The sequence below is a fragment of the Loxodonta africana genome, chromosome 17 (assembly GCF_030014295.1).
Source record: "Loxodonta africana isolate mLoxAfr1 chromosome 17, mLoxAfr1.hap2, whole genome shotgun sequence".
Taxonomy (NCBI): domain Eukaryota; kingdom Metazoa; phylum Chordata; class Mammalia; order Proboscidea; family Elephantidae; genus Loxodonta; species Loxodonta africana.
The window spans coordinates 78,975,156-79,002,845 of record NC_087358.1 but is presented as its reverse complement, the minus strand read 5'-3'; the positions used below and the strand labels follow the sequence as shown (position 1 = coordinate 79,002,845).

The 27,690-nt window shown below is 37.8% G+C and overlaps 1 protein-coding gene and 1 long non-coding RNA gene across 4 annotated transcripts in view; one reads left to right on the top strand and one right to left on the bottom strand.

The window, feature by feature from the left end:
* The window catches only part of LOC111751348 (uncharacterized), an 81,990-nt gene extending 81,455 nt beyond the window's left edge, over positions 1 to 535 (bottom strand). Inside the window, exon 1 of the long non-coding RNA XR_002786429.2 lies at positions 437 to 535. This is a non-coding gene — a long non-coding RNA (uncharacterized LOC111751348). The remainder of the gene's footprint in view (positions 1 to 436) is intronic.
* UFM1 (ubiquitin fold modifier 1) lies at positions 122 to 27,229 on the top strand. Of its 3 annotated transcripts, none has more exons than XM_064270209.1 (6): positions 122 to 420; positions 498 to 554; positions 5,450 to 5,507; positions 17,075 to 17,114; positions 18,377 to 18,409; positions 18,834 to 21,056. In XM_064270209.1, coding segments are annotated over exons 1-6 (495 nt in total). In that variant the 5' UTR covers positions 122 to 418; the 3' UTR covers positions 19,139 to 21,056. The 3 variants fall into 3 exon arrangements, with proteins under 3 accessions (XP_064126279.1, XP_023407137.1, XP_064126280.1); XM_023551369.2 differs by lacking the exon at positions 18,834 to 21,056 and adding an exon at positions 21,063 to 22,628 and having other exon boundaries at positions 146 to 420; XM_064270210.1 differs by lacking the exon at positions 18,834 to 21,056 and adding an exon at positions 27,107 to 27,229 and having other exon boundaries at positions 200 to 420.
* The last annotated feature ends 461 nt before the right edge of the window (positions 27,230 to 27,690 follow it).

The following is a 27,690-nucleotide window of genomic DNA, read 5'->3' as shown; positions in this document are numbered from 1 at the left end:
GCCCCTCTCCTCTCCCCCGCCCCGCCCCTGCCCCGCCTTCCGCTCCAAGTGGCCCTGCCGCCTGTTTCTCGGCTCGTTTACTTCCGCCACAACCTGCCCTCTGGGGCCTAGAGGCCGCCTGTCTATACCACGCTTGCACTGCCTGATTAAAAATGCTGCAGTAAATAACGGCGCTTGGGGAACTAGTCGCTTCACAGGGTCCATACTTTAGTCTCTAAGGTATTAATGTAGAAATATTAGCTGTTTGTAACATGAAGACTTCACCTAACTTGAACGTCTGGAGGCCCCTGTCAGGCACTATCTTGGACAGCAGCAGCTTTGGAGGTCCCCAGCCCGTGAGGGAGACGTGGCCTGGGTGCGGGGCGCCCTAGCCGGCGGAGAAGCGGAGGCGTTCAGGGCTGCGTTCCAGTGGCTCATCATGTACGTATTTACTCACCAGCCGCCCTGCTTCCCGGCCCCGCTGCACGAACCTAACTCTGTCCCTCTGTCCTCCTCAGGTCGAAGGTTTCCTTTAAGATCACGCTCACGTCGGACCCGCGGCTGCCGTACAAAGTGTGAGTGGCCGCGCCTTGGTGGGCCTCTTGGGGCTGAAGGGGCCGGGCCGGGGGAGGAGGGGGGCCGGGCCGGGGGAGGGGGGGGCCCGGCCCGCACCCCGACGTGTCAACTTGCCCTTCGCGAGGGTGTGGGGTGAGGACGGGAGCGGCTCTGCTGGCGGCGAGCTTCGCTCGCGTTCTCTCTGCGTGGAGTGGAGTGGGGGACGCATGGACGGGGCTCTGGCAAGCTGTCGGGACTCTGGAACAGTTCTTCTTTGCCAGCTGTTAGAGGAAGTTAGGGAGACCTTACAGTCCAGGCTCAGAAACCTTGAATGGCTGTTACTGTCAGACTCCTAATTTTTGTTGTGTGAGTGCATTCTTCATTTGGGGATCACAAAGTAATGTGCTTCAGGGGATAACTTCCTATGTTGGGACTTAATAAAGAATTTTTATTAGGAATGGGAAATGCGAAAACATGACGGCTTTACTATGCAAGGCTTTTTCATATCCTTGGTAGTTGAGGTGATGGAGTTGTAGTAGTCCAACCACATACTCATTTGGACCTTTCTGTGATTTTAAGTAAATACTCCTGAGATTATTGCAGCCGGAAGTCAAATGAAATATAGCAAAGAACAGGAATACAATAGAATTTTATGGATGACTGAACTGATAGTAGCAGATATCAGTGTCAGTGAGTTGAGTAGCCCATCCATGGCCCATGCCACCTCCCAACCCCCTTGATGTTTTCATTCTCAAATGATCCCTTTCCTGCCTTAGGTCAGGGGCGAGAACCTTGTCATCTCCAAAATGTCATTTTCAAGCACTATTATTACGGGTAACTCCATTCTCCCCTCCCAACTGACTTTACTATCTTGTCTGCAGCAATGTTTCTTCTAATAAGCCATTGATCACACTGTTTTTTTTAATTTATGATTACCGTGTCCCCCCCCCCCCCCCCACACACTTTACCCCATGTCTGTACTCTTTATTCAGCTTGGAGTTCTGGGTCCATCTTTAAATCACTCCTGAAAACACGCTCAACTCTGGCACCGCCAACTCCTTTTTCCTCCCTCTTCTAGAGTATGTTTCCACATTGATGAGAATAATCTACCACTGCAGGAGAGATCAGTGATGATGAGAGAGGAGTCTGAACTCCATCTCTTTGAATCTTGAGAATAAAATGGATGGGTTCCAGAGCCCAAGTGGGACAGTTGGTTTTTTACAGGAGTAAAGTCATGTTTCTCATTCTAACAGGATGGAAAAAGAAACATGGGTTAGTAGATATAGTAGTAAATTTATAAATGTGGTAATAGAAAGATGAATTTCTCTCTGATGGCTTGGGAATAGAGGAAAATGGGTCTTAGGAAGTGCTTGATGAAACACCAGCTCTAAACCCAACAACTTGTGTTTTCTATACATAACTGGTTGTTGCCAGAGCACATTACACGATCAGTCTGAGTGAGTTACATGTAAGATTCATGATTGCACTCAAGTGTATCCAGCTACCTACTATATTCCCTGAATTTGTGTACCCTGAATTTGTGTACTCTCCTTCTTATTCTCTGAAGGGATTTGTTTTTTTCCATATCTGTTAGACTTCTTAAGACCCATTTTCCCCTGTTCCCAAGCCATCAGAGAAATTCCCTGATCTTTCCATCACATTTATAAACTTAATACTACATACGTTGTTGTTAGGTACCATGGAGTCAGTTCGGACTTATAGCAATCGTGTGTACAACAGAATGAGACACTGCCTGGTCCTGTGCCACCCTCACAAGAGTTGCTATGCTGAAGCCCATTGTTGCAGCCACTGTGTCAATCCATCTCATTGAGGGTCTTCCTCTTTTTCACTGATCTTCTGCTTTACCAAGCATATTGCTCTTCTCCAAGGACTGGTCCCTCCTGATAAAATGTCCAAAGTATGAGGGACGTAGCTTTTTTTTTTTTTTTTTTGCTATGTATACAAACCCATGGTGGTGTTAGTAGTTAAGAGTTTGGCTCCTAACCAAAAGGGCAGCAGTTCGAATCCACCAGGTGCTTGTCAGAAACCCTATGGGGCAGTTCTGCTCTCTCCTGTAGGGTCACTATGAGTCAGAATCGAATCAGTGGCAGTGAGTTTTTTTATGGGTATAAACATGTATTTCTTTTCCCATCCCGTTAGAATGGGAAGCGTGACTTTACTCCTGTAAAAAGCTAACTGTCCCACTTGGGCTCTGGAACCCATCCATTTTTTTTCTCACGATTTAAGGAGATGGAGTCCAAAGACGACTCTGTCATTATCGATTTCTCCCTCTGTGGTGGATTAGTCTCATCAGCATGTCAATACACTCTAGAAAGAAAGAGGCAGAGAGGAGTAGGACATTATCACTATACGACTGCCTGAACATTTACCAGCTCAATTAATATGTGGTGAGTGAGTGAACGAATTTAGAAGGCATACATATTGTTTAGTACGTGTGTGGCTGTACGTATATATGATCTGTATCTGCATATAGACATACACATAACGTGTGTAAGTATAGTGCTGTATTTTCTATTTGAAGTAAATGGTAACTTAGTTACTAGTTAAAGGAGCTAGATTTGTAAAACATCATGCTTTGATTTTTTAAAGTTACTTTTTACTTGCCAAGCAGGCATGTACTTTGATAATCTTCCCTTGAATTAAACATTACTAATAGTTGAATTGTAGAAGGTAGATATTTCAGATAGTTCTAAATTTAATTCGAAGAGTGTCATAATTTTTATTATTTGTTTAGTTGTTGGTAGTCAAATTTACTCTTTGTATTGCAGCTAAGTTATGGAAATGCTGAAATTAAATATTCTCTTTTATGTACAGGGTGAATTAAAACACTTTTGATTTTTTTCCATGTAACTCATCTTACACTCCAGTTTATTTCCCACCACCTCTTCACTCTCCCCCTACCACCATCGCTTACCTGAAGCTCCAGCCACACCACTCCCAAACTGACAAGCTCTTTGAGTACACCCTGCCTTTATACATAGCCTTTTCTGTGCTTGGAATGCAGTGTCATGACCACATCTTCTTGAGAGACAATATCTTTTAATAATCCAAATCCCGCCTCTGTGAAGATTTTTTTAATTGCCTAGAGTCTATATTTTCCCCTTACTAGTTTGTTATAACACTTTTTTTTTTATTCTTTATAATAACACTGTTCAAGTTGTACTGTAGTTCTTTTTATATGGAATATATATTAAAAGAACAAATGTTGCCAGTAATTTGCTTTAAATATGCACTTTAACATCCAGGAGAGTTCCTGTTTGTTTTTCAAAATACCAGTACAACACAAGTGCCAGTTTTACAAAATTATACTGACTGGCAAACACAACAGTTTCTCAAATATAGACGAGGACTACAGAATTGGAGCCGCTCTCAGTCCCTCTCATTTTCTGCCATTTAGAACGCATATAAAATATAAGTTTTCATGTATATTTTACTGTCTTTTTTGTGAAGAGTCTCACCAACTTAATACAAGTAGAAATTTATTTCAGCTCATCAATTCTCCAATTGTAAAGTGGATTGAAAGCCTAAGATTTTTAGAAGTACTCTTTTTGGAAGCAGAATTTTAGGAAAAGAGTCTTAGATTTTAAACAATAGATACATTCTGAAATCCTTGCAAAGTACTTTTAGTCTTTGGTTTATAAATTATCATGTTACCAATTTATTAGGTAATTTTTTAAAAAATGACTGTACTTTAGGATTGTGTTTTTATTCTCTTGACCTTTCCAAAAAAAGAGAGAGAAAGGCAAAGGAAAAAAAATTGATACTCTTTTTCACTTTTTTTTTTTTTTTTTGGTTTGGTTGGAATGGGGGCAGACAAGTCTATTCACGCTTTTCTTTCTGGAAGTAGATACATGCTGTAGTAGATATAATGATTTTTATATTTAGAGATCTGCAAACAAGTTGAAAAAATTGGTCATATACATGAGAATGTTAACAGTAGTTGGTATTAAGACCTTAAAAAAAAATATGAATGGTAATAGAGAAGTTATAAAAAGAAATGTTAGTTTTGCAGTCTTTTTCCTATTTTGAAAGAGATCTTGGTTTTTTTTTTTCTTTAATCATTGTAATTTACTTTACATTAGAGACCTTATTTTTTTATTTTACGTTTTCTTTTTTTAACCTCTTACTATGTCCTGTGTCTGGTGTTTTCTTAGGGTATAATGCTTTTTTTTTTTTTTTTTTTAAATTGGAAACATCACCCAGATTGACCCTGGCGCTAAATTATTAAAAAAAGAACTAAGTTTATGAACAGTCTTTAATGTACTTGCATGTCAGCAAAATCATGCATCTTTGTCCAAAACAGTATTTCTGACTGTGGTAAACCCTTTGTCAAATGATGATGTAAAAGGTAGTACACTTACCTCATTTTTAGTATTTCAGTGAATATGGTCATTTTTTGTTGACTTCATTTCCTATTTTAGATATGACTCTGAAGAAATCGCAGGTGGGTTTGTGAAAATGTTTATGATCCTACAATGGTCCCCAGGTAGCCTCTACTTATGAAAATGGTAACATTACTTCATCTGGGGGAAAGTTCAGACCAGATCTGTAGAAGATAAAGTATCTTGACTAAGGGGAGACATACTTCTTGAAATCTATCATGGAAACAGACAACAGCCCATATAGAAGACTGGTTTGTTCCAAAGCTTTGGAAGCGTATAAATCTACAGCTACATGGGTTGTTAATTTTCAAGTGGGGGGCACCGTCTCAGCTATAAAGCTAATTTTTATATTCTCTCTCTCTTTAGAGTGAATGAGTGTAATGTGAAATAAAAATACCCAGCCTTCATACTCAAAAGACAGCTTTGTCCAGGTCTGCTACAGTAGCTGAAATAAGGAACAAAAGGTTTAAAAAACAACTTGTTTTTTGGGTTCTTTTTAATTCTTCTTGCAGACTCAGTGTTCCTGAAAATACGCCTTTCACAGCAGTGTTGAAGTTTGCAGCAGAAGAAGTAAGTGTGGAAATTGTAACAACCTTTACAGAATGCAGTTTGGCCACATGTATCAAAAATCTTTACATCATGATACACTTTATCCCCATTTCCATATGGATTAATCAGTCATTAGATTTATACTATCAGAGGTCCCTGGGTGGTGCAGTTTGCTCTCAGCCACTAACCTAAAGGTTGGCAGTTCGAACCCACCCAGTGCTGCCATGAAAGAAAGACCTGGCTATCTGCTTCTGTAAAGATTATGGCCAAGAAAATCCTATGAGAAATTCTACTCTGTAACACATGGGGTTGCCAGGAGTCAGAATCAACTTGCCTGTAGCAATTTTGGTTTTGATTTAGTCTATCAGAAAATTAAGACTCATTTACACATAGAAGAAAAATGAAAATTAAGAGAAGAATTTGTATTGAAATTGAAAAGGCACCATTGATATGTAAATTTTTTGGAAAAATATATCGCACTGTGCTCTGAATCTTGTATTTTTACTAGCTTTGATTCTGGAATTACAAGGTTTGTTAATTTTTTTTTAAATCTTTATTATATTTTTCCAGTTTTTTAATAACGAGCACATGTTTTTAAAAGTGTCTAATGTTTGTTAGTTTCTTAAAATATGTTTGAGTTTTTTTTTTTTAATAATTTTTATTGTTCTTTAAGTGAAAGTTTACAAATCAAGTCAGTCTCTCACAGGTAACCTTACTACATACTCCCACTTACTGTCCCCCTAATGAGTCAGCCTGCTCCCTCCTTCCAGTCTCTTCTTTTGTGACCGTTTTGCCAGTATCTAACCCTCTCTGCCCTCCCATCTCCCCTCCAGACAGGAGATGCCAACACAGTCTCAAGTGTCCACCTGATGCAAATAGCTCACTCTTCATCAGCATCTCTCTGCAATCCATTGTCCAGTCCAATCCATCCGATGAGTTGGCTTCGGGAATGGTTCCTATTCTGGGCCATCAGAAGGTTGGGGACCATGACCGCCAGGATTCTTCTAGTCTTAGTGAGACCATTAAGTCTGGTCTTTTTATGAGAATTTGGGGTCTGCATCCCACTGTTCTCCTGCTCCCTCAGGGGTTCTCTGTTATGCTCCCTGCCAGGGCAGTCATCAGTTGTGGCTGGGCACTGTCTCCTTCTTCTGGTCTCAGGATGATGTAATCTCTAGTTCATGTGACCCTTTGTGTCTCTTGGGCCCATAATTACCTTGTGACCTTAGTGTTCTTCATTCTCTTTTGATCCAGGTGGGTAGACTCATTGATGCATCTTAGATGGCCGCTTGTTAGCATTTAAGACCCCAGATGCCACACTTCAAAGTGGGATGCAGAATGTTTTCTTAATAGAATTTGTTTTCCCAATTGACATAGATGTCCCTTGAAGCTATACTCCCCAAACCCCTGCCCTTGCTCCGCTGACCTTCGAAGCATTCAATTTATTCAGGAAACTTCCTTGCTTTTGGTCCAGTCCAGTTGAGCTGACCTCCCCTGTATTGAGTGTTGTCCTTTCCTTCACCTAAAGTAGTTCTTATCTACTGTCTAATCAGTAAATAACCCTCTCCCACTCTCCCTCCCTTCCCCCCTCATAACCACAAAAGAATGTGTTCTTCTCACTTTAATCTGTTTCTCAAGATCTTATAATGGTGGTCTTATACAATATTTGTCCTTTTGCATCTGACTAATTTAACTCAGCATAATGCCTTCCAGGTTCCTCCATGTTATGAAATGTTCCACAGATTCATCACTGTTGTTTATTGATGCGTAGTATTCCATTGTGTGAATATACCATTATTTATCCATTCGTCTGTTGATGGACATCTTGGTTGCTTCCATCTTTTTGCTATTGTAAACAGTACTGCAGTAAACATGGGTGTGCATATATCTGTTCTTGTAAAGGCTCTTATTTCTCTAGGATATATTCCGAGGAGTGGGACTGCGGGTCGTAAGGTACTTCTCTTTCTAGCCTTTTAAGGAAATGCCAGATCGATTTCCAAAGTGCTTGTACCATTTTACATTCCCACCAGCAGTGTATAAGTGTTCCAGTCTCTCCACAGCCTCTCCAGCATTTATTATTTTGTGTTCTTTGGATTAATGCCAGCCTTGTTGGAGTGAGATGGAATCTCATCGTAGTTTTAATTTGCATTTCTCTAATGGCTAATGATCGAGAGCATTTTCTCATGTATCTGTTAGCCGCCTGAGTATCTTTAGTGAAGTGCATGTTCATATCCTTTGCCCAATTTTGAATTGGGTTTGTCTTTTTGTGGTTGAGTTTTAACAGAATCATATAGATGTTAGAGATCAAGCGATGGTCAGAGATGTCATAGCTGAAAATTCTTTCCCAGTCCGTAGGTGGTCTTTTTACTGTTTTGGTTAACTCTTTAGATGAGCATAGGTGTTTCATTTTTAGGAGCTCCCAATTATCTGGTTTCTTTTCGTCATATTTAGTAATGTTTTGTACTCTGTTTATGCCTTGTATTAGGGCTTCTAAGGTTGTCCCTATTTTTTATTCCATGATCTTTATTGTTTAGTCTTTATGTTTAGGTCTTTGATGCATTTGGAGTTAGTTTTTGTGCATGGTGTGAGGTGTGGGTCCTGTTTCATTTTTTTGCAGATTGATATCCAGTTATGCCAGCACCGTTTGTTAAAAAGACTATCTTTTCCCCAATTAACTGACACTGGGCCTTTGTCAAATATCAGCTGCTCGTATATGGATGGATTTATATCTGGGTTCTCAATTCTGTTCCATTGGTCTGTGTGCCTGTTATTGTACCAGTACCAGGCTGTTTTGACTACTGTGGCTGTATAATAGGTTCTGAAATCAGGTAGAGTGAGGCCTCCCACTTTCTTCTTTTTCAGTAATGCTTTACTTTTCCGGGGCTTCTTTCCTTTCCATATGAAGTTGGTAATTTGTTTCTCCATCACATTAAAAAATGACATTGGAATTTGGATCGGAAGTGCATTGTATATATAGATGGCTTGTCATACAATAGACATTTTTACTATGTTGAGTCTTCCTATCCGTGAGCAAGGTGTGTTTTTCCACTTAACGTAGGTGCCTTTTAGTTTCTTACAGTAGAACTTTGTAGTTTTCTTTGTATAGGTCTTTTACATCTTTGGTAAGATTGGGGGCTACTGTGAATGGCATTGATTTGGTGATTTCCTCTTCATGTTCTTTTTGTTGATATAGAGGAATCCAAGTGATGTTTGTATGTTTATCTGGTAACCTGAAACTCTGCCAAACTTTTCTATTAGTTTCAGCAGTTTTCTGGAGGATTCCTTAGGGTTTCTGTGTATAAGATCATGTCATCTGCAAATAGAGATGATTTTACTTCTTCCTTGCCAACCCGGATGCCCTTATTTCTTTGTCTAGCCTAATTGCTCTGGGCAGGACCTCTAGCACAATGTTGAATAAGAACTGTGATGGAGGGCATCCTTGTCTGCTTCCCATTCTCTCGAGGGAAATGCTTTCAGGCTCTCTCCATTTAAGATGATGTTGACTGTTGGCTTTGTATAAATGCCCTTTATTATGTTGAGGAATTTTCCTTCTATTCCTATTTCGCTGAGAGTTTTTATCATGAATGGGTGTTGGACTTTGTCAAATGCCTTTTCTGCATCAGTTGATAAGATCATGTGGTTTTTGTCTTTTGTTTTATTTGTATGCTGGATTACAGTAATTGTTTTTCTAATATTTAATAAACCTTGCATACCTTGTACAAATCCTAGTTGGTGGTGGTGGATTATTTTTTTTAATATGTTGTTGAATTCTATTCACTAGAATTTTGTTAAGGATTTTTGCATCTATGTTCATGAGGGACATAGGTCTGTAATTTTCTTTTTTTGTTGTGTCTTTACCTGGTTTTGGCATCAGGGATATGCTGGCTTCATAGAATGAGTTAGGTAGTATTCCATCCTTTTCTATGCTATGAAAACCTTTAGAAGTAGTGGTGTTAACTCTTCTTTTAAAGTTTGGTAGAACTCTTGCAGTGAAGCCATCCGGGCCAGGGCTTTTTTTGGTTGGTTTTTTGAGTACCTTTTCAATATCTTTTTTTTTTTAATGGGTCTATTTAGTTGTTGTGCTTCTGATTGTGTTAGTTTAGGTAGGTAATGTGTTTCTAAGAATTCATCCATTTCTTCTAGGTTTTCAAATTAGAGTATAATTTTTGTTAGTAATCTGATATGATTCTTTTAATTTCAGTTGGGTCTGTTGTGATATGGCCCATCTCATTTCTTATTCGGGTTGTTTCTTGTATTTAGTCAGTCTGGCCAGTGGTTTATCAATTTTGTTAATTTCCTCTAAGAACCAGTTTTTGGTCTTAATAACTCTCTGAGTTGTTTTTCTGTTCTCTAATTCATGTAATTCTGCTCTAATTTTTACTATTTGTTTTCTTCTGGTGCCTGATGGATTCTTTTGTTGCTCACTTTCTATTTGTTCAAGTTGTATAGACAGTTCTCTGATTTTGGCTCTTTCTTCTTTGTGTATGTGTGCATTTATGGATATAAATTGACCTCTGAGCACTGCTTTTGCTGTGTCCCAGAGGTTTTGATAGGTAGTGTTTTCATTCTTGTTGCATCCTATTAATTTCTTTATTCCCTCCTTAATGTCCTCTATAAGCCAGTCTTTTATGAGCAGGGTATTGTTCATTTTACAAGTATTTGATTTCCTTTCCCTGATTTTTCTGTTACTGATTTCTACTTTTATAGCCTTATGGTCTGAGAAGATGCTTTGTAATATTTCGATGTTTCGGATTCTGCAAAGGTTTGTTTTATGACCTAATATGGGGTCTATTCTAGAGAATGTTCCATGTGCACTAGTATACTTTGCAGCTCTTGGGTGGAGTGTTCTGTATAAGTCTATGAGTTCCAGTTGGTTGGTCGTAGCAATTAGATCTTCTGTGTCTCTATTGAGCTTCTTACTGGAAGTCCTATCGTTCTCCGAAAGTGGTGTGTTGAATTCTCCTACTATTATTGTGGAGGTGTCTATCTCACTTTTCAATTCTGTTAAAGTTTGTTTTATGTATCTTGCAGCCCTGTCATTGGGTTTATAAATATTTAATATGGTTATCTTTTCTGGTAAATTGTCCCTTTAATCATTATGTGATGTCCTTCTTTATCTTTTGTGGTGGATTTAACTTTAAAGTTGATTTTGTCAGAAATTAATACTGCCACTCCAGCTCTTTTTTGAGTGTTGTTTGCTTGATATATTTTTTTCTATCCTTTGAGTTTTAGTTTGTTTGTGTCTCTGAGTCTAAGGTGTGTCTCTTGTAGGCAGCATAGAGACGGATCGTGTGTTTTTATCCAGTCTGAGACTCTGTCTCTTTATTGGTGCATTTAGTCCATTTACATTCAGTGTAATTATAGATAAGTATGAGTTTAGTGCTAGCATTTTGATGCTTTTTTTTTGTATGTTCTTGACAATTTCATTTTTCCACTTGTTTGTGCTGAGAAGTTTTTGTGAATTGTGTGTTCCTTATTTTCATAGTAGTTGAATTTATGTTTGCTGAATAGTTATGTTTTTCTTGGTTTTTATTTTGAAGAATGGAATTGTTAGACATCTTTTTGGTTACCTTAATATTTACCCCTATTTTTCTAAGTAAAATCCTATCTTGTATCGTCCTATATCGCCTTGTTTTCCGCTCCATATGCAAGATTTATGCCTCCTGTATTTAGTCCTTTTTTTTTATTTTTGTAATCTTTTGCATAATGACTTCAATGATTCCCTGTTATGAGGATTTTTTTTTATTGTCGTCTTTTCGTTATGTAAAATAATGACTTCAATGATTCCCTGTTTTGAGCATTTTTTTCTTTTTTATTTATCTGATTTTGTTTTTGTGATTGCCCTATTTGAGTTCATATCAGGATGTTCTGTTCTGTGACCTTGTGTTGGCATCTGATATTATTGATTTTCTGACCAAAGAATTTCCTTTAGTAATTCTTGTAGCTTTGGTTTCGTTTTTGCAGATTCTATAAGCTGTGCTTATCTGCAAATGTTTTAATTTCACCTTCATATTTGAGAGAGTTTTTCTGGATATATGATTCTTGGCTGGCGGTTTTTTTCCTTCAGTGCTCTATATATGTCATCCCATTGCCGCCTTGTCTGCATGGTTTTTGCTGAGCAGTCTGAACTTATTCTTACCGATTCTCCTTTGTAGGTGACTTTTCTTTTGTCCCTGACTGCTTTTAAAGTTTTCTCTTCATCTTTGGTTTTGGCAAGTTTGATGATAATATGCCTTGGTCATTTTCTTTCTGGATCAATCTTGTATGGGTTTCGATGAGTACCTTGGATAGATATCCTTTTGTCTTTCATGATTCCAGGGAAGTTTTCTGCCAAAAGATCTTCACCTATTCTCACTGTATTTTCTGTTATCTCCCCCTGTTCTGGAACTCCAGTCACACGCAAGTTAATTTTCTTGATAGAGTTCCACATGATTCGTAGGGTTTCTTCATTTTTTTTAATTCTTTTATCTGATTTTTATTCAACTATATTGGTGTCAATTGCCTTATCCTCCAGCTCCCCCACTCTACTTCCAATTCCTCGATTCTGCTCCTCTTCCTATTGAGTTTTCTAATTTTGTAGTTTTACTGTTAATCTTTTGGATTTCTGAATGCTGTCTCTCTATGGATTCTTGCAGCTTCTTAATTTTTCCACTGTGTTCTTGAATAATCTTTTTGATTTCTTCAACTGCTTTATCAGTGTGTTCCTTGGCTTTTTCTGTAGATTGCCTTATTTCGTTTCTGAGGTCATCCCTGATGTCTTGAAGCATTCTGTATATTAGTTTTTTATATTTTGCATCTGACAATTCCAGGATTGTATCTTCATTTGGGAAAGATTTTGATTCTTTAATTTGGGGAGTTGTAGAAGCAATCATGTTCTGCTTCTTTATGTGATTTGATATCGACTGCTGTCTCTGAGCCATCTATAAGATATTGTAATGATTTCTTTTGTATTTGCTCACTGAGTCTTGTCTTCTTGTTTTGTTCTGTTTCAGTATACCCAGATGGGCTACTAGATTTTGCTATCTTGAGTGTTGTAGCCTTTGAATCACTTATATCCTGTGACCAGCTAGTTTGAGCTCTTACCAGATATATAAGCCTAAGAGTCCATTCACTATTCTTGAATAGAATCAGCTTAGGTGTTCTGAATTTGGGTCACCAAGTGTGTGGTGTAGACTATCACTTGTTAACTTAGAGGAGTAGTGGTGATAGTTGTGTGCACCAGATTCTAGTAGCGGCAGGGGGTTACACACGAAGGAGGGCAGGATGCTGACAGCCTTCCCCCAGGTGCCAGTGAGGTAGGTGTGTCTCTATTCCTAGAGCACTCTGGTGGGTGGGCTCTGTAGCTGTACCTTAGGCACCCAATGCTTGTACCTCTAAAGATTGGTAGGCATCACTATCCTCAGACCCTTTAGCAGGTGGCTAGGTGGTGTGGGTGGAGCTTCAGCCCTCAGTTCCCCCCTGTGGATCAGTGAGGGCTCTGTTTAATAGGTAGAGAGGTATCATACCTGGAAAATTGTCTTTCCACTGCTTTGCTAAAACAATTACAGTCAGATCTCTATCAGAATGGCCTTTGCATTATAATAGCTACCTTGTTTCCTGTAGGGATGAAAGCCAAAGAGTGTGGATCTCATATGCTTGGCTGGAGCTGATTCTGTGTTTTAATTCCAGTTTAGGGAAGTCAGGGAAGGATTTTTTGTCCCTGGGTTATTAGTAGCTGCTTCTCTCAGGAGAGGAGAATGGGTAAGGAAAAGAAAAAAAAAAAACAAAAAAAAAACCACAGAGCACTTCACTCCCAGCCCTGGAAATTCCAATGTTAATGAAGCCTCCTGGGGCAGGGAGGGCAGGGATTAAATAGATAGGAGAGAGTAGCAGGAGGCAATATAGACAAAGTTACTTATCTTGTTTGGTGATGACTGTTTTATCTGAGATTCCAGAGGCACTGGCTGGGTGGAGATTGCCCCCGAGGGTCTGGCCTGTGTCCTGTGCTTGCACTGTCTTAGGAAGCCCCGTGATCAGCTTCTCCGCTCTTAGTCCAAAGCCCAGCACCAAGGTTTTCTGGTTGGGACGCTGTACTCCAGGCTCCAAAACCAGTCGCTGTTTCCCGGTGATTTCTCCTCCTGTCGGTCGCGTCAGTGCGCAGCCTGCTCGCGCTGTCTGAGTCTCTGCCGAGGTTACTCCAGGGGGTTAGGGGTTAGGGCTGTGTCCTGTGCTTGCCCCGTCTCAGTAAGCCACAATCAGCCCCACCACTCTGGCACCAGGGAACCACAAGGGCTCGAGGCTGTAGTGCGGGCACCCGTTCCAGAAGCAGTCGCTGCTCCAGGGCATGGCTTTTTGCTCCCCTGTCACTCAGGTCAACTCTTTTGTTCTGTGTTTGATAGTCAGGGTTCGTAGAGTGTCATGTATGTGATCAATTCACTTGTTTTTCTGAGTCTTTGTTGCAAGAGGGATCCGCAGTAGCTTCTACCTAGTCAGGCATCTTGGCCCCGCCCCTCTTGAGTTTTCTGTTTTTAAGAAATAAAATTTTTGCATCCCAAATTATCATCAGAAGCATTCATAAAACAACTATATCGCCATGACTCCTGGAAGAGGAGCTTGACCTGGTGGAAAAGGCCCCAAAATGTAACTTGGGAGCTTAGGTTCCTGATTTAATTGCATCGTTAATTAGCTGTATGACATGGGTCAGGTCCCTCAATTTCTTTCTCCCCTGATTTTTTTTAATCTGTGGAATGGGCATAGTTAATGCCTGGCCTTCGTGTTTGATTAAGTGATTGCATTCATAAAAAATTTTCCAGAATTAAAAGTGCTATATAAGTACAGAGTAACCCCAATTCAATTTTCTGGGTTCCAAATCTTCAGAAAAATAATTTTAATAACTAAATAAAAACCCAGCTCAACCTGTAATCCTTCCCCGTGCTGGAGTGATTAATGGTCAGCCAACCCTTCATACTCACAGCTCCTTGTAAACTGTTTGCAGGTACCACAGATGACATTTAGCACTCGTTCAGAATTTAATTGAAAAGGGATAGTTTGTGTTTTATAGTCAATTTGATCTATTCTTCATTCAAAAAAAAATCAGTAAAAAGAGATGAGAAACAAATCTGAATACAGCTTGTCTTTACTTTTTGCTGCTGGATCACCTGCAGGAAGTAGTCTTGGTCTGGGACATAACAAATCCCAGGATTTCCAGTTAAAGAAGTAGACGTGATAAGTTGTGATACATGTTTTATACTTATTTTATTGTCCGTCATTTATAAGCAAAGGTATTTTTGTGATTTTGGGCTGCTAATTAAAGTATAAGAAGATACTAAGAAGTATGCTGTAGAAAAGAAACTAAAATTTGCACAAAGACATACCAGAGTTTTAATGTAGCTTGTGATTAATGAGTCAGAATCGACTCGAGGGCACTGGGGTGTACTGGGTGTGATTAATATGACTCATGAGTGTCACAGATTTCGAATATGACTTTCAAGCAACTATTGAGAGGGCTTTTCACAAGATGACATTTTAGAATCTTTGAGTGAGAACAAAAGTTGACCTGAAAGCACCAAGAGTTTGTGGGTTTAAATTCATAGTAAAACTCTCTTAATGAAGAAAAATTAAATTCCCAAACATACAACTGGGGGTTTATTTAACTAACTAATCAACTGTCAAAGCCTGAGAAGAGCCTCTTAACATCCTTAATTATGGACTTACGGGATCTACTGAAAAAATAAATGAAAATAGGAGCATAAAATGCACTTTGCACCCAGGAGACTACATAAGAAATTTATGTATTTTGGAAAACAAAAGTAGTTACTGTGTTTTACATTGCTCGTGATTCTTTTCTCAAATTTCGGTTTAACAATTGCTTCCATATATTGAAAAAGGGGAAAAATGTGTTAGCAGTTGCTTTCGTTTTTTTAATGTTCATAAAATATGTGATAATGCATAGCTCATCTTAAAATGGACATGATTTAAGAGTAATACTCAGTAGGATAGCTACAAACTGTAGGATTCAAGTTTCAGAAGTCTAAGGTGTCTTATAATTAATTTGGGTGTTTGATCAAAGTTTTATTTACCATTATAACATTTACAAACTTAAAAACAATTTTTTAAATTTAGTTATTGAAGTACATTTTTTGGTTGTCTCAAAAATAGATTTGTTAATTATATGTTTAAATCTTTGAAAGGACATTTACAGTTAAGATTGTACTATACTATATTGAGAGTAAAATTATTTTTTAATTGGGTAAATAATCTTGTAGCAAGAAATTGTTCTTATGAATAATAAGTTCTTAATTGAAAATTGGATTCTTCAATTAATAATATAAAATAAGCTTTCAGTTCTTTTTTTTCACAACTATATATATGTCACTGTTTCAGAGCATTTATAACACTTCAAAGTGTTTTCCCAGCCCACTAGAACTGTAAAATGGTGGGGGTGAGAGAGGGGGAGTCTGAAAAATGGGGTCACTGGCCAAAAAATGTGAGGAACACCTTATATGCTATTTCCTTCTTGGAATTAAATTATAAGACCAAAAACCAGACCTGTTGCAGTCAAGTGGTTTCCGACTCATGGTGGGCCATGTGTGTTAGAGTAGAACCAAGCTCCGTAGGGTTTCTTGGCCGTAATCTTTACAGAAGCAGATCCTCAGGTGTTTCTGTCGTGGTGCCACTGGATGGATTTGAACCACCAAACTTGAGGTTAGTAATTGAGTGCAGGGACCTATTAGCAGCATATTAAAGGCTTTTGAAAGACTACTAATTTCACCTAGTACTTTATAAACATATTTGGCGACAAAACTAGTCCACGGCGAAGAGTGCTTGATAAATATTTGTTGGATAAATGAACTATGAACAAGCTTTGGCAACTGCTAGCTTCTAGAACGTTAAGAGAAGAATACAATCTTCTGGTTGCCAGTAAGGTTCAATACTATATTTCATTGATTCAGAAGCACATCTTTTTATGTCTTCAAAATAAGGATGTGTCATTTATCAGTGGAATATTACTGTCGGCCATGTGACAATTACATAATTATCTAATGGTCAGCACCGTCACCTTAGTTACCTCCTAGTGGTATAATTAGACTATTACAGCTCTAGGTTTAAGTCAGCAATCATTTAAGGAGTGTTAGAGGAAGGAATGTGAGCCTCGGTTATTTCCTGAAAATCTTCTATTGCTGCCTCCTTTTAAACATGAGAGCTCCTGTTTAGAACTTGCCATTTCTGTGAGGAAATTTTAGAAATATTCTAATCAGTGTATTCTGATTATTTTCTTGCTTATGCAAGTAGGTGGTATGTGATAAAAGTGACATATGTCTAATTCTGAAAAAGTAAACACTGGGTCATAGTTTAATTGGCATTTTCTCATTTGATATCGTGTAACAAAAGATATCATCTTACAATCAGCAGTGTCATAGAATGAAATGCAGTATTTGGAGGACAGTATTCTTTAAAGAAAGCAAATTATATTATCTTAAAAGATAAATCACATTTTAGAATTATAGAATTGATTATATGCATCTCGTCCTTAAACCATCTTTTATTTATTGTTACTCAATACATACATATACACATAATTTTTTTTTTTTTTTACTTTTTCTCCCTTTTAGTTTAAAGTTCCTGCAGCAACAAGTGCAATTATTACAAACGGTAAGAATTCATTTAAAATTTTTTGATTTCCTCAGAGCTATAGAAATTGTTTAAAAGGAACCAAATTAATTAAAATTGGCTTAAATACCAAAAGCCTCAAATTTATACCAGCATTAATGATATCATAAAAATGATATATAATTAATGATATCATTCTAAATGAATCATAAACATGAAGTCAGTGCTCTTATCCATAATTAACTCTCTTCAGCTTATTTAAGCTTTTGGTGTAGCGTAGCACTATAATGTCTTGTGTCCTTGTCACTTCATACCAGATTATTAGTGTAATGAAAATAACTTCATCTTTTTTATTTAACAAGTTTTTCTTTTGTTTTTGTAAATAAAGTTGTATTGCTTAATGCTTTAGATTATAGAAAATTAAGCAGTAATATGCCTTTTTTATACCTTGCTGTTTCTTTCCTGATTGGAAGCTGGTTCTTAGAGGCATGTGATAATGAGAATCTTACTTAGTTAGATTTATAACTGAAACTCTAGATGTCTTAGAATACTGGTAATAATTAAGTACACTGAACTAACCCTGTGAGAAAATACCGAAGTATGAAATAAAGAGGTTAGAAGTAAAGATTGCATAGAGTACTTAATTATCTTTCAAGAATATAAGTAATGTTCATGGTGCTGGTCAGTGGTATGTGTGCAGTTCAGATAGACCAAGGGATTCTGGGTTTGTTGTACAATAGTGTGAGTTAGCTTAGGTAGGACAGAGTTTCTCACTCTAAAACATTCTGCATGCTGACACACTGAAGTGTTTCTCTGTTTTAAAAGAAAGCTGGCCTGCTTTCTGGAAAGTTTTGAGTTCACAAATGAATAACCCTTAAGAGTGTTTTGTAAGCTTTCAGGTGTCAGTGGAACAGAAATAAATAATTTTGTAGGCTCCCCAGCCTTAAAAATTTATGCCCCAGCTCCATATGGGAAAGATTAGTGACATCCTTAATGTGCTTTGAGCTTTTTGGGAGAAATGACAAACATTTTTTACTGTATGGGGCATAGGAGAATTGAGAACTGTCTTCTATAGAATTTAAAAGGATCATTGCAATGACAGATGCTCTTATTTAATCCAGCAGTGTTGTATAAGTGCATATTGGTAACAGGCTTCAACAGCCTTGAAAGATAACTTACCTGTTCTTGGATTTAAATTGTATAGCACTGTTCTGTATTGTGGCACTGTTTTGGCAAATTTCTTGTTAATATTAAACCACTTTAGCTTTATAAATAACTTAAGTAATTTTACACCTTTTTTCTAGATGGAATAGGAATAAATCCTGCACAGACGGCTGGTGAGTATCTTATTTGAAGGCTCGTGGAGGTATAGGTGGGGGCTGTATCTATTAATTGATATTAAATATTTGATTTATTCTAATTAGATTTGATAGACTCTTATTAAGATATTAGCTACTTTTAGGAGTTATGTAGCATATTTAACCTGTACGTGCCTACAAAAATGGGCTCAAACATAGCAGTGATTGTGAGGATGGCACAGGACTGGTAGTGGTTTGTTCTGTTGTACATAGGGCCACTGTGAGTCAGAATCGACTCAATAGCACCTAACAACAATGTATACTTTGGCTACAAGTCACAGAAAATGTGACTGATAATGGCTTAAGCATTGAAAATATTTAATTAAAATTAAAAATCAGTTAAAGATATTTAAGAATGGAGCATCAATTAGAGGAAGACTTGTTAACAACCTGTGTTACGCAGATGACACAACCTTGCTTGCTGAAAGTGAAGAGGACTTGAGGCATTTACTGATGAAGATCAAAGACCACAGCCTTCAGTATGGATTACATCTCAACATAAAGAAAACAGAAATCCTCACAACTGGACCAATAAGCCACATCATGATAAACGGAGAAAAGATTGATGTTGTCGAGGATTTCATTTTACTTGGATCCTCAGTCAACACCCATGGAAGCAGCAGCCAAGAAATCAAAAGATGCATTGCATTGGGCAGATCAGCTGCAGAAGATCTCGTTAAAGTGTTAAAAAGCAACTGTGTCACCTGAGGACTACTAAGGTGCATCTGGCCCAGGCCATGGTGTTTTTAGGTACCTCATATGTGTGTGAAAGCTGGACAGTGAATAAGGAAGACCAAAAAAGAATTGACGCCTTTGAGTTGTGGTATTGGTGTAGAATTTTGAATATACCATGGACTGCCAAAAGAACAAACAAATCTGTCATAGAAGAAGTATAACCAGAATGCTTCTTAGAAGCAAGGATAGCGAGACTATGTCTCACATAGTTTGGACATGTTATCAGGAGGGATCAGTCCCCAGAGAATGACATCATGCTTGATAAAGTAAAGGGTCAATGAAAAAGAGGGAGACCCTCAACGAGATGGATTGACACAGTGGCTGCAACAATGGGCTCAAGCATAGCAACAATTGTGAGGATGGTGCAGGATTGGGCAGTGTTTTATTCTGTTGTGCATAGGGTCGGAACCAACTCAATGGCACCTAACAATAACAATTAAACGGGTAAAAAGCCTGAGGATAAGATTGTTCTGTTTTGGAAGTAATAGTTGTGAGGTAGTGGGTGTAAAGTACTTAAAAGCTTACCTTCTCCATAGTAAGCACTTAGTAGTAAGTGTTACCCAGTGCCATCGAGTCCATTCCGACTCATAGCTATTAGTATTATTTTAAAGTAGTGTGGTCATTTAAATTTCAGAGAGACTTGGTCTGTTCTTAGCTTTAATCTGTTAACAAGACACAGATTGATATATTGATGTAATAAGTAGTAAGCCGGATAAATGTTGGTTTACAGGTGTCTTAATTATCTAGCGCTGCTGTAACAGAAATACCACAAGTGGATGGCTTTAACAAAGAGAAGTTTATTTCTTCACAGTAAAGTAGGCTAAAAGTCCAAATTCAGGGCGTCAGCTCCAGGGGAAGGCTTTCTCTCTGCTGGCCTTCTCGTCAGTCTTCCACTGGACCAGTGGCTTCTCTGCACAGGGATCCCAGGTCCCAAGAATGCACTCTGCACCAGCACTGCTTTCTTGGTGGTATGGGACCCCCAGCTCTCTGCTTCCTTCCTTTCCTTTTATCTCTTCTAAGATAAAAGGTGGTGCAGGCCACACCACAGGGAAACTCCCTTTACATTGGACTAGGGATGTGACCTTAGTAAGAGTGTTACAATCCCACCCTAATCCTTTTTAACATGAAATTACAATCACAAAATGGAGGACAATCACAAAATACTGGGAATCATAGCCCAGACAAAGTGATATGTACATTCTGTGGGGGACATAATTCAGTCCATGACAAAAATCCATTTGCAGTGTTTTGAAGTTAAGCATGCTGAAATATACTGTAAACTTAATTTTAAGCATTTGCTATTTTTAATTCATTATATTCTAAAGTGCTTCTTATTAAAACAAAATTATATTCTCATAGGCTTTGGGATTGAAATTTAGCCATATAGAAATTATAAGGGAATTTAAAATTGTGAATTTTATATTTAAATCTGTAGTTTTAAGTATATGATTTCATTAAATTAGAAAGGTTATTTACTGAAAAGTTGGCACTTCCTGTATGGATGTCTTTAAATTTAGTGATAGTAGATAGGTTTTTGTTTTGTTTAACTCCAGAAATGTTCAGTAATTTGTGTTAAATTACTGTTTCTCTAACATCTTGTATTTGTACTGCCTTTAAAAAATTCAGTTGTAAAAACACTCAACAAGATAGGAATAAAAGACGTCTTCACTATGATTAAGGGCATTTATGAAAAGCCTACAGCTAACATCATATTCAATAGAGAAGGACTGAGAGCTTTGCCATTAAGATCAGGAACAAAACAGGGATGCCCACTTTCACCACTTCTAGTCAGCATTGATCTGGAAGTCCTAGCCAGAGCAGTTAGCTTAGAAAATAAATAAGTAAATAACAGTGTCTAGATTGGGAAGGAAGAAGTAAGACTTATCTCTTTTCACAGGTAACATGATTCTATACATAGAAAACCCCAAAGAATGCACAAGAAAGGTATTAGAACTAATAAATGAATTCAGCAAAGTGGGTGGGTACAAATAACACAAAAATCAACTGGGTTTCTATATGTTAGCAATAAACAAGGGGAAAAGGAAATTAAGAAGAAATTACCATTTAGAATAGCATCTAATAGAATAAAGTACCCGGGAATAAATTTAATCAGGAATGTGAAAGACGTATACACAGAAAACTATAAAACATTACTAAAAGAAATCAAAGAAGACCTAAGTAGATGGAAAGCCATAAAACAGACTCTAATGACATTGAATACAGAGATAGCTCCACAATAATAGTAGCAGACTTCAACACACCACTTACAGCAAAGGACAGAATATTCAGAAGGAAGCTCAATAAAGACACAGAAGGTCTAAACGCCACAGTCAACCAACTTGACCTCATAGATGTATACAGAACACTCCACCCAACATAAGCCAAGTATACTTTCTTTACCAATGCACATGGAATGTTCTTCAGAATAGACCACATATTAGGCCGTAAAGGAAGCCTTAATAGAATCTAAAAAAAACAAAGTATCTTTTCTGATCATGAAGCCGTAAAAGTAGAAATCAATAATAGACAAAGGAAAAATCAAAGACATGGAACCTGAAGAACACCTTGCCCAAAAACTATTGGGCTATAAAAGGAATTAAGGATGAAATAAAGTCATATAATCAAACGAGAATAAAAATGTATCCTAACAGAAAAAAAAAGCACTCAAGAGCATGCTCAGAGGTCAGTTTACAGCAATAAATGCACACATGCAAAAAGAAGAAAGGGCCAAAATCAAAAAATCAACCCAAGAACTCGAACAAATTGAGAACAGCAGAAGAAACCCTTGGGCACCAGAAGAAAGAAGATATTAAAAATTAAAGCAGAAGTAAATGAAACACAGAAAAACATTTGAAAGATTTAACAAGACCAAAAGCTGGTTCTTTGTAAAGATCAACAAAATCGATAATCCACTGGACAAACAGACACAAGAAAAACAGGACAGGAAGTAGATAACCCCAACAAGAAGTGAGATGGGTGATATCACAACAGACCCAATGGAAATTAAAAAATCATAACAGAATACTATGGAAAATTGTACTCTAACAAATTTGAAAGCCTAGAGGAAATGGACAAATTTCAAGAAACACACAACCTACCTAAACTAACATAAACAGAGGTAGAACAACTAAATAAACCTATAACAAAAGAAGAAGTTGAAAAGGTAATTTAAAAACTTCCGATGAAAAAAAGGCCCTGGACCTTACAGCTTCATTGGAGAATTTTTTCTGTCAGAGAAGTGTTAACATCACTACTGCTAATTGTATTTCAGAGGATTAGAGAAGGAATGAATACTTCCAAACTCATTCTATGAAGCCAGCATAACCCTGATACCAAAACCAGGTAAAAGAAAATTACAGACCAATATCCCTCCTGAACTTAGATGCAAAAATCCTCAACAAAATTCTAGCTAATAGAGAATCCAATAATGTATCAAAAAAAGAAAAAAAAAAAAAATGACCAAGTGGGATTCATACCAGGTATTCAAGGATGAGAAAAACAATCAATGTAATCTACCACTTAAATAAAAGAACCACATGATCTTATCAGTTGATGCAGAAAAGGCATTTGACAAAGTCCAACACACGTTCGTGATAAAAACTCTCAGCTAAATAGGAGTAGAAGGAAAATTTCTCAACATAATAAAGGCCATTTATATAAAACCAACATCATCCTAAATGGAGTCTGAGAGCAAATCCCTTGAGAATGGTAACCAGACAAGAATGCCCTTTATCACCACTCTTACTCAGCATTGTGGTGGAGGTCCTAGCCAGAGCAGTTAGGCTAGAGAAAGAAAGAAAAGGCATTCAAATTGTTAAGGAAGAAGTAAAAGTATCTCTTTGCAGATGATATGATCTTATACACAGAAAACCCTAAACCACAAGAAAACTACTGGAACTAATAGAAAATTTCGGCAAAGTATCAGGATACAAGATAAGCATACAAAAAGCAGTTGGATTCCTCCACAACAACAAAGAGAACATCGAAGAAGAAATCAAATCAATACCATTTACAGTAGCCCCCAAGAATAAACTTAACCAGAGATGTAAAAGACCTATACAAAGAAAACTAAAAGACATTACTAAAAGAGAATACATAAATAGAAAAACATAGCTTGCTTATGGATAGGGAGACTGAACATTGTAAAAATGTCTGTTCTATCTAAAGAGGTCTACAGATTCAATGCAATCCTGATCCAAATTCCAGTGACATTTTTTAATGAGATGGAGAAACAAATCACCAACTTCGTATGGGAAGGGAGGAGGCCCCGGATAAATATAGCATTACTGAAAAAGAAGAACAAAGTGAGATGTGTCACATTACCTGATTTTAGAACCTATTATACCGCCATAGTAGCCAAAACAGCCTAGTACTGGTACAACAACAGATACATAGATCAATGGAATAGAATTGAGAATCCAGGCTTAAATTCATCCACCAATGAGCTGCTGATATTTGATGAAGGCCCAAAGTCTATTAAATGGGGAAAAGACAGCCTCTTTAACAAGTGGTGCTGGCATAACTGGATATCCATCTGCAAAAAAATGAAACAAGACCCATACTCACACCATGCACAAAAACTAACTCAAAATAGATCAAAGACCTAAATATAAAGTCTAAATCAATATAGATCACAGAAGAAAAAATAGTGACAGTGCTAGGAGCCCTGATACATGCCATAAGCAGCATATAAAACATTATTAACAGTGTACAAATGCCAGAAGAGTTACTAGATAACTGAGACTGGAAGCTCCTAAAAATCAAACACTTAGGTTCATCCAAGGACTTCAACAAAAGAGTAAAAGGACAGCCTACAGACTGGGAAAAAATTTTTGGCTATGACAAATCCGATCAGCTTCTGACCTCTAAAATCTATAAGATACTGTAAAACCTCAACAACAAAAAGACAGCCCAGTTAAGAAATGGGCAAAGGTTTGGAACAGGCACGTCACCAAAGAAAACATTCAGGCAGCTAACAGATACATGAGGAAATGCTCACAATCATTAGCCATTAGAGAAATGGAAATCAAAACTACAATGAAATACCATCTCATCCCAACAAGGCTGGCATTAATCCAAAAAACAAAATAATAAATGTTGAAGTGGTTTTGGAGAGACTGGAACACTTAGGCACTGCTGGTGGGAATGTAAAATGGTACAACCACTTTGGAAATCGATTTGGCACTTCCTTCAAAAGCTAGAAATAGAACTACCATACGACCCAGCAATCCCACTCCTTGGAATATATCATAGAGGAATAAGAGCCTTTACATGAATAGATATATGCATACCCATGTTCATTGCAGCACTGTTTACAATACCACAAAGATGGAAGCAACCAAGGTACCCTTCAATGGATGAATGGATAAATAAATTAGGGTGTATTCACACAATGGAATACTACGCATCAGTAAAGAACAATGATGAATCCGTGAAACGTTCCATAACATGGAGGAATCTGGAAGGCATTATGCTGAGTGAAATTGGTCGTAAAAGGACAAATATTGTATGAGATCACTATTAAAAGAACTAGAAAAGTTTTGAACACAGAAGAAAACATTCTTTGATGGTTACAAGGGTGGAGAGGGAGAGGGGTATTCACTAATTAGGTCCAAATTCATTGCCATTGAGTCTATTCCAACTCATAACGGCCCTATAGGACAGAGTAGAACTGCACCATAGAGTTTCCAAGGAGCGCCTGGTAGATTCAAATTGCCGACCTTTTGGTTAGCATCTGTACCACTTAACCACTACACCACCAGGGTTTCCAGATACCAGATAGCAGACAAGAATTATTTCATGTGAAGGGAAGAACAACACACAGTATGGGGGATGTCAGCACGACTGAACTTATCCAAAAGCTGATAAGTTTCCTGAATACAAACAGTTGAGGGAAGGGGGTAGCAGAGGCAGGGTTCTGGGGATCATGGTTTCAGGGGACGTCTAGATCAGTTGCTCTAACAAAATGTATTAAAACATTCTGCACCCCGCTTTGGTGTGTGGCATCAGGGGTCAAGCAGCCATCTAAGAGCATCAACTGGCCTCAGCCCAACTGGAGGAAAGGAGAATGAAGAATACCAAAGACACAAGGAAAATATGAGCCCAAGAGAACAAAAGGGCCACATAAACGGGAGACTCCGTCAGCCTGAGACCAGAAGAACTAGATGGTGCCCAGCTGCTTCCAATGACTGCCCTGAGAGAGAACACACCAGAGAATCCCTGATGGAGCAGGGGAAAAAGGGATTGCAGACCTCAAATTCTCGTAAAGATACCAGATTTAATTGTCTGACTGAGACTGGAGGGACCCCAGAGGTCATGGCCCCCAGGCTGTCTGTTAGCCCAAAACTAAAGTCTTTTCCTGAAGCCAACTCTTCAGACAAAGATTAGACTGGAGTATAAGACATAAAATGATACTGGTGAGGATTGTGCTGCTTAGCTCAAGTTAGACACATGAGACTATGTGGGCAGCTCCTGTCTGGAGGCGAGATGAGAAGGCAGAGGGGGCCAGGAGCTGGTTAAATGGACATGGGGGATACGGGGTGGAGAGGAGTGTGCTGTCACATTGTAGAGAGAGCAACAAGGTCACATAACAATGCGTGTATACGTTTTCATATGAGAAACTGACTTGAATTATAAACTTTCACTTAAAGCACAAGTGAGAAAAAAAAAGATTACGGCCTAGGCAACCTTATGGGGCAGTTCCGCCTTGTCCTGTAGGGTCATTATGAGTTAGAATTGACTCGATGGCACACAACAACAAGAGAAGAGAGAGCCTACCTTCCATTTCGCTACACATAATCAAGACCTTACATATTTTTGGGATATAAATAAAGTGTATGGAAAAGTGAAAAAAAATTGATGGTGAACACTAGGTAGTAGCAAGGTGTGGAGAAACTGGGGCTCTTATCCATTGCTGGTGGGAATGTCGGTACTGCAACTGGGAAAAGTTTGGTGGTTCCTCAAAAAGTTGAACATAGGACAACCATGTGACCCAGCAATCCCAATCCTAGGAATATACCCAGAAGAAGTGAAAGCAGGAACTCAGAAACCTAAACACCAGTGTTCATTACAGCACTTTTCACAATATCTAAAAGGTGGATACAGCCTAAATGTCCATCAGCAGATGCATGGATAAACAAAATGTGGTATATATATGCAAAAGAATATTAGTTACAAAGAGAAAAGTTCTGGTAATACGTCACAACACGGATAAACCTTGAAAACATCATGCTGAGCAAAATAAGTTGCAAAAGGACAAATACTGTATCATCTCACTTATAGGAATATGCAAATATGTAGAAACCAAAGATTATTAGTGGTTACCAGGGGTGGGAGGGAGGGGAAAGGGGGAGTTTTGCTTAGAGGGTGTGGAGTTTATGTGAATGGTGGTAGAGTAATTTGGAAAAGGATGGTCTGAAGGATTGTGGGCCTTGAGGAATGTAATCAGTGTTGCTGAATTTTAAATGTAGAAATTGTTGAATTGGCATTTGTTTTGTGTATGTTTTTACCACTATAAAAACAAAATCAGTTGTATACATTACAGGATGTGAAGAAAACCTCAACAGGAATTAAACCAAAATAGGGTAGGGTTTTTAACTTTTGCAACGTGTGGTAATTAAGATTTATTAACTTTTCTTTCGTTAGGTATATCTTGTTGTGTATTAAAGCAAATATTCAGAATTTAATTAATTACATTGTTATTTAATGATCATGTTTTTTCACATTGCCATGGCTGGTGTTCTTATCTAAAATGTCAAACATTAGTTGGAGTATGAAGATAGAAAAGGAACAGGAATAAGTCTTGAAAAGCGTTAGCTTCTAATGCTGTTCGAGCTTTTGTATATATTTTCTTTTCAGTCTCTTGTTTTTTGTATGTTGTAATTGCAGTGTTAACTTACAGTATTTTATACACCTAACTGTATTTTTTGTCTGTTTGTTTAGGAAATGTTTTTCTAAAGCATGGTTCAGAACTGCGAATTATTCCTAGAGATCGAGTTGGAAGTTAATAGCTGCTGCGTGGAACACACTTTTCAAATAAATTTGGGTTTTTTTTTTTTTGTAAAACTGAAATCACTCTCTATAAAATATTATGAAAATGCCAATAGTTAATGGAAGCTGACTGTTCTAACACTTTTTTGTTATTCACACTTTAGTGTAAAGAGGGAACGCTTATAAAGTATGACCGCCGTTACCACAGAAGGTCATAACAGTGTCTCATTGCCACCTCACGACATGAAGACCTAGTTCATTTAGGGGAAACAGATCGTGAAACTGTTTTTAACTGGAGGATTAAAAAAAAAGAAAACATTGCTGTTGAGTCGATTACGGCTCATAGCGACCCTGTAGGACAGAGCAGAACTGCCATGTAGAGTTTCCAAGGAGCGCCTGGTGGATTCAAACTGCCAACCCTTTGGTTAGCAACCATAGCTTTCTTTTAACCACTAGGCCACACTTCTGGTAATTCTGAAAACATTTGGAAAATTAAAGTTTACCGAGTTTTAATTATTTGTCCTTGAGTTAAAACT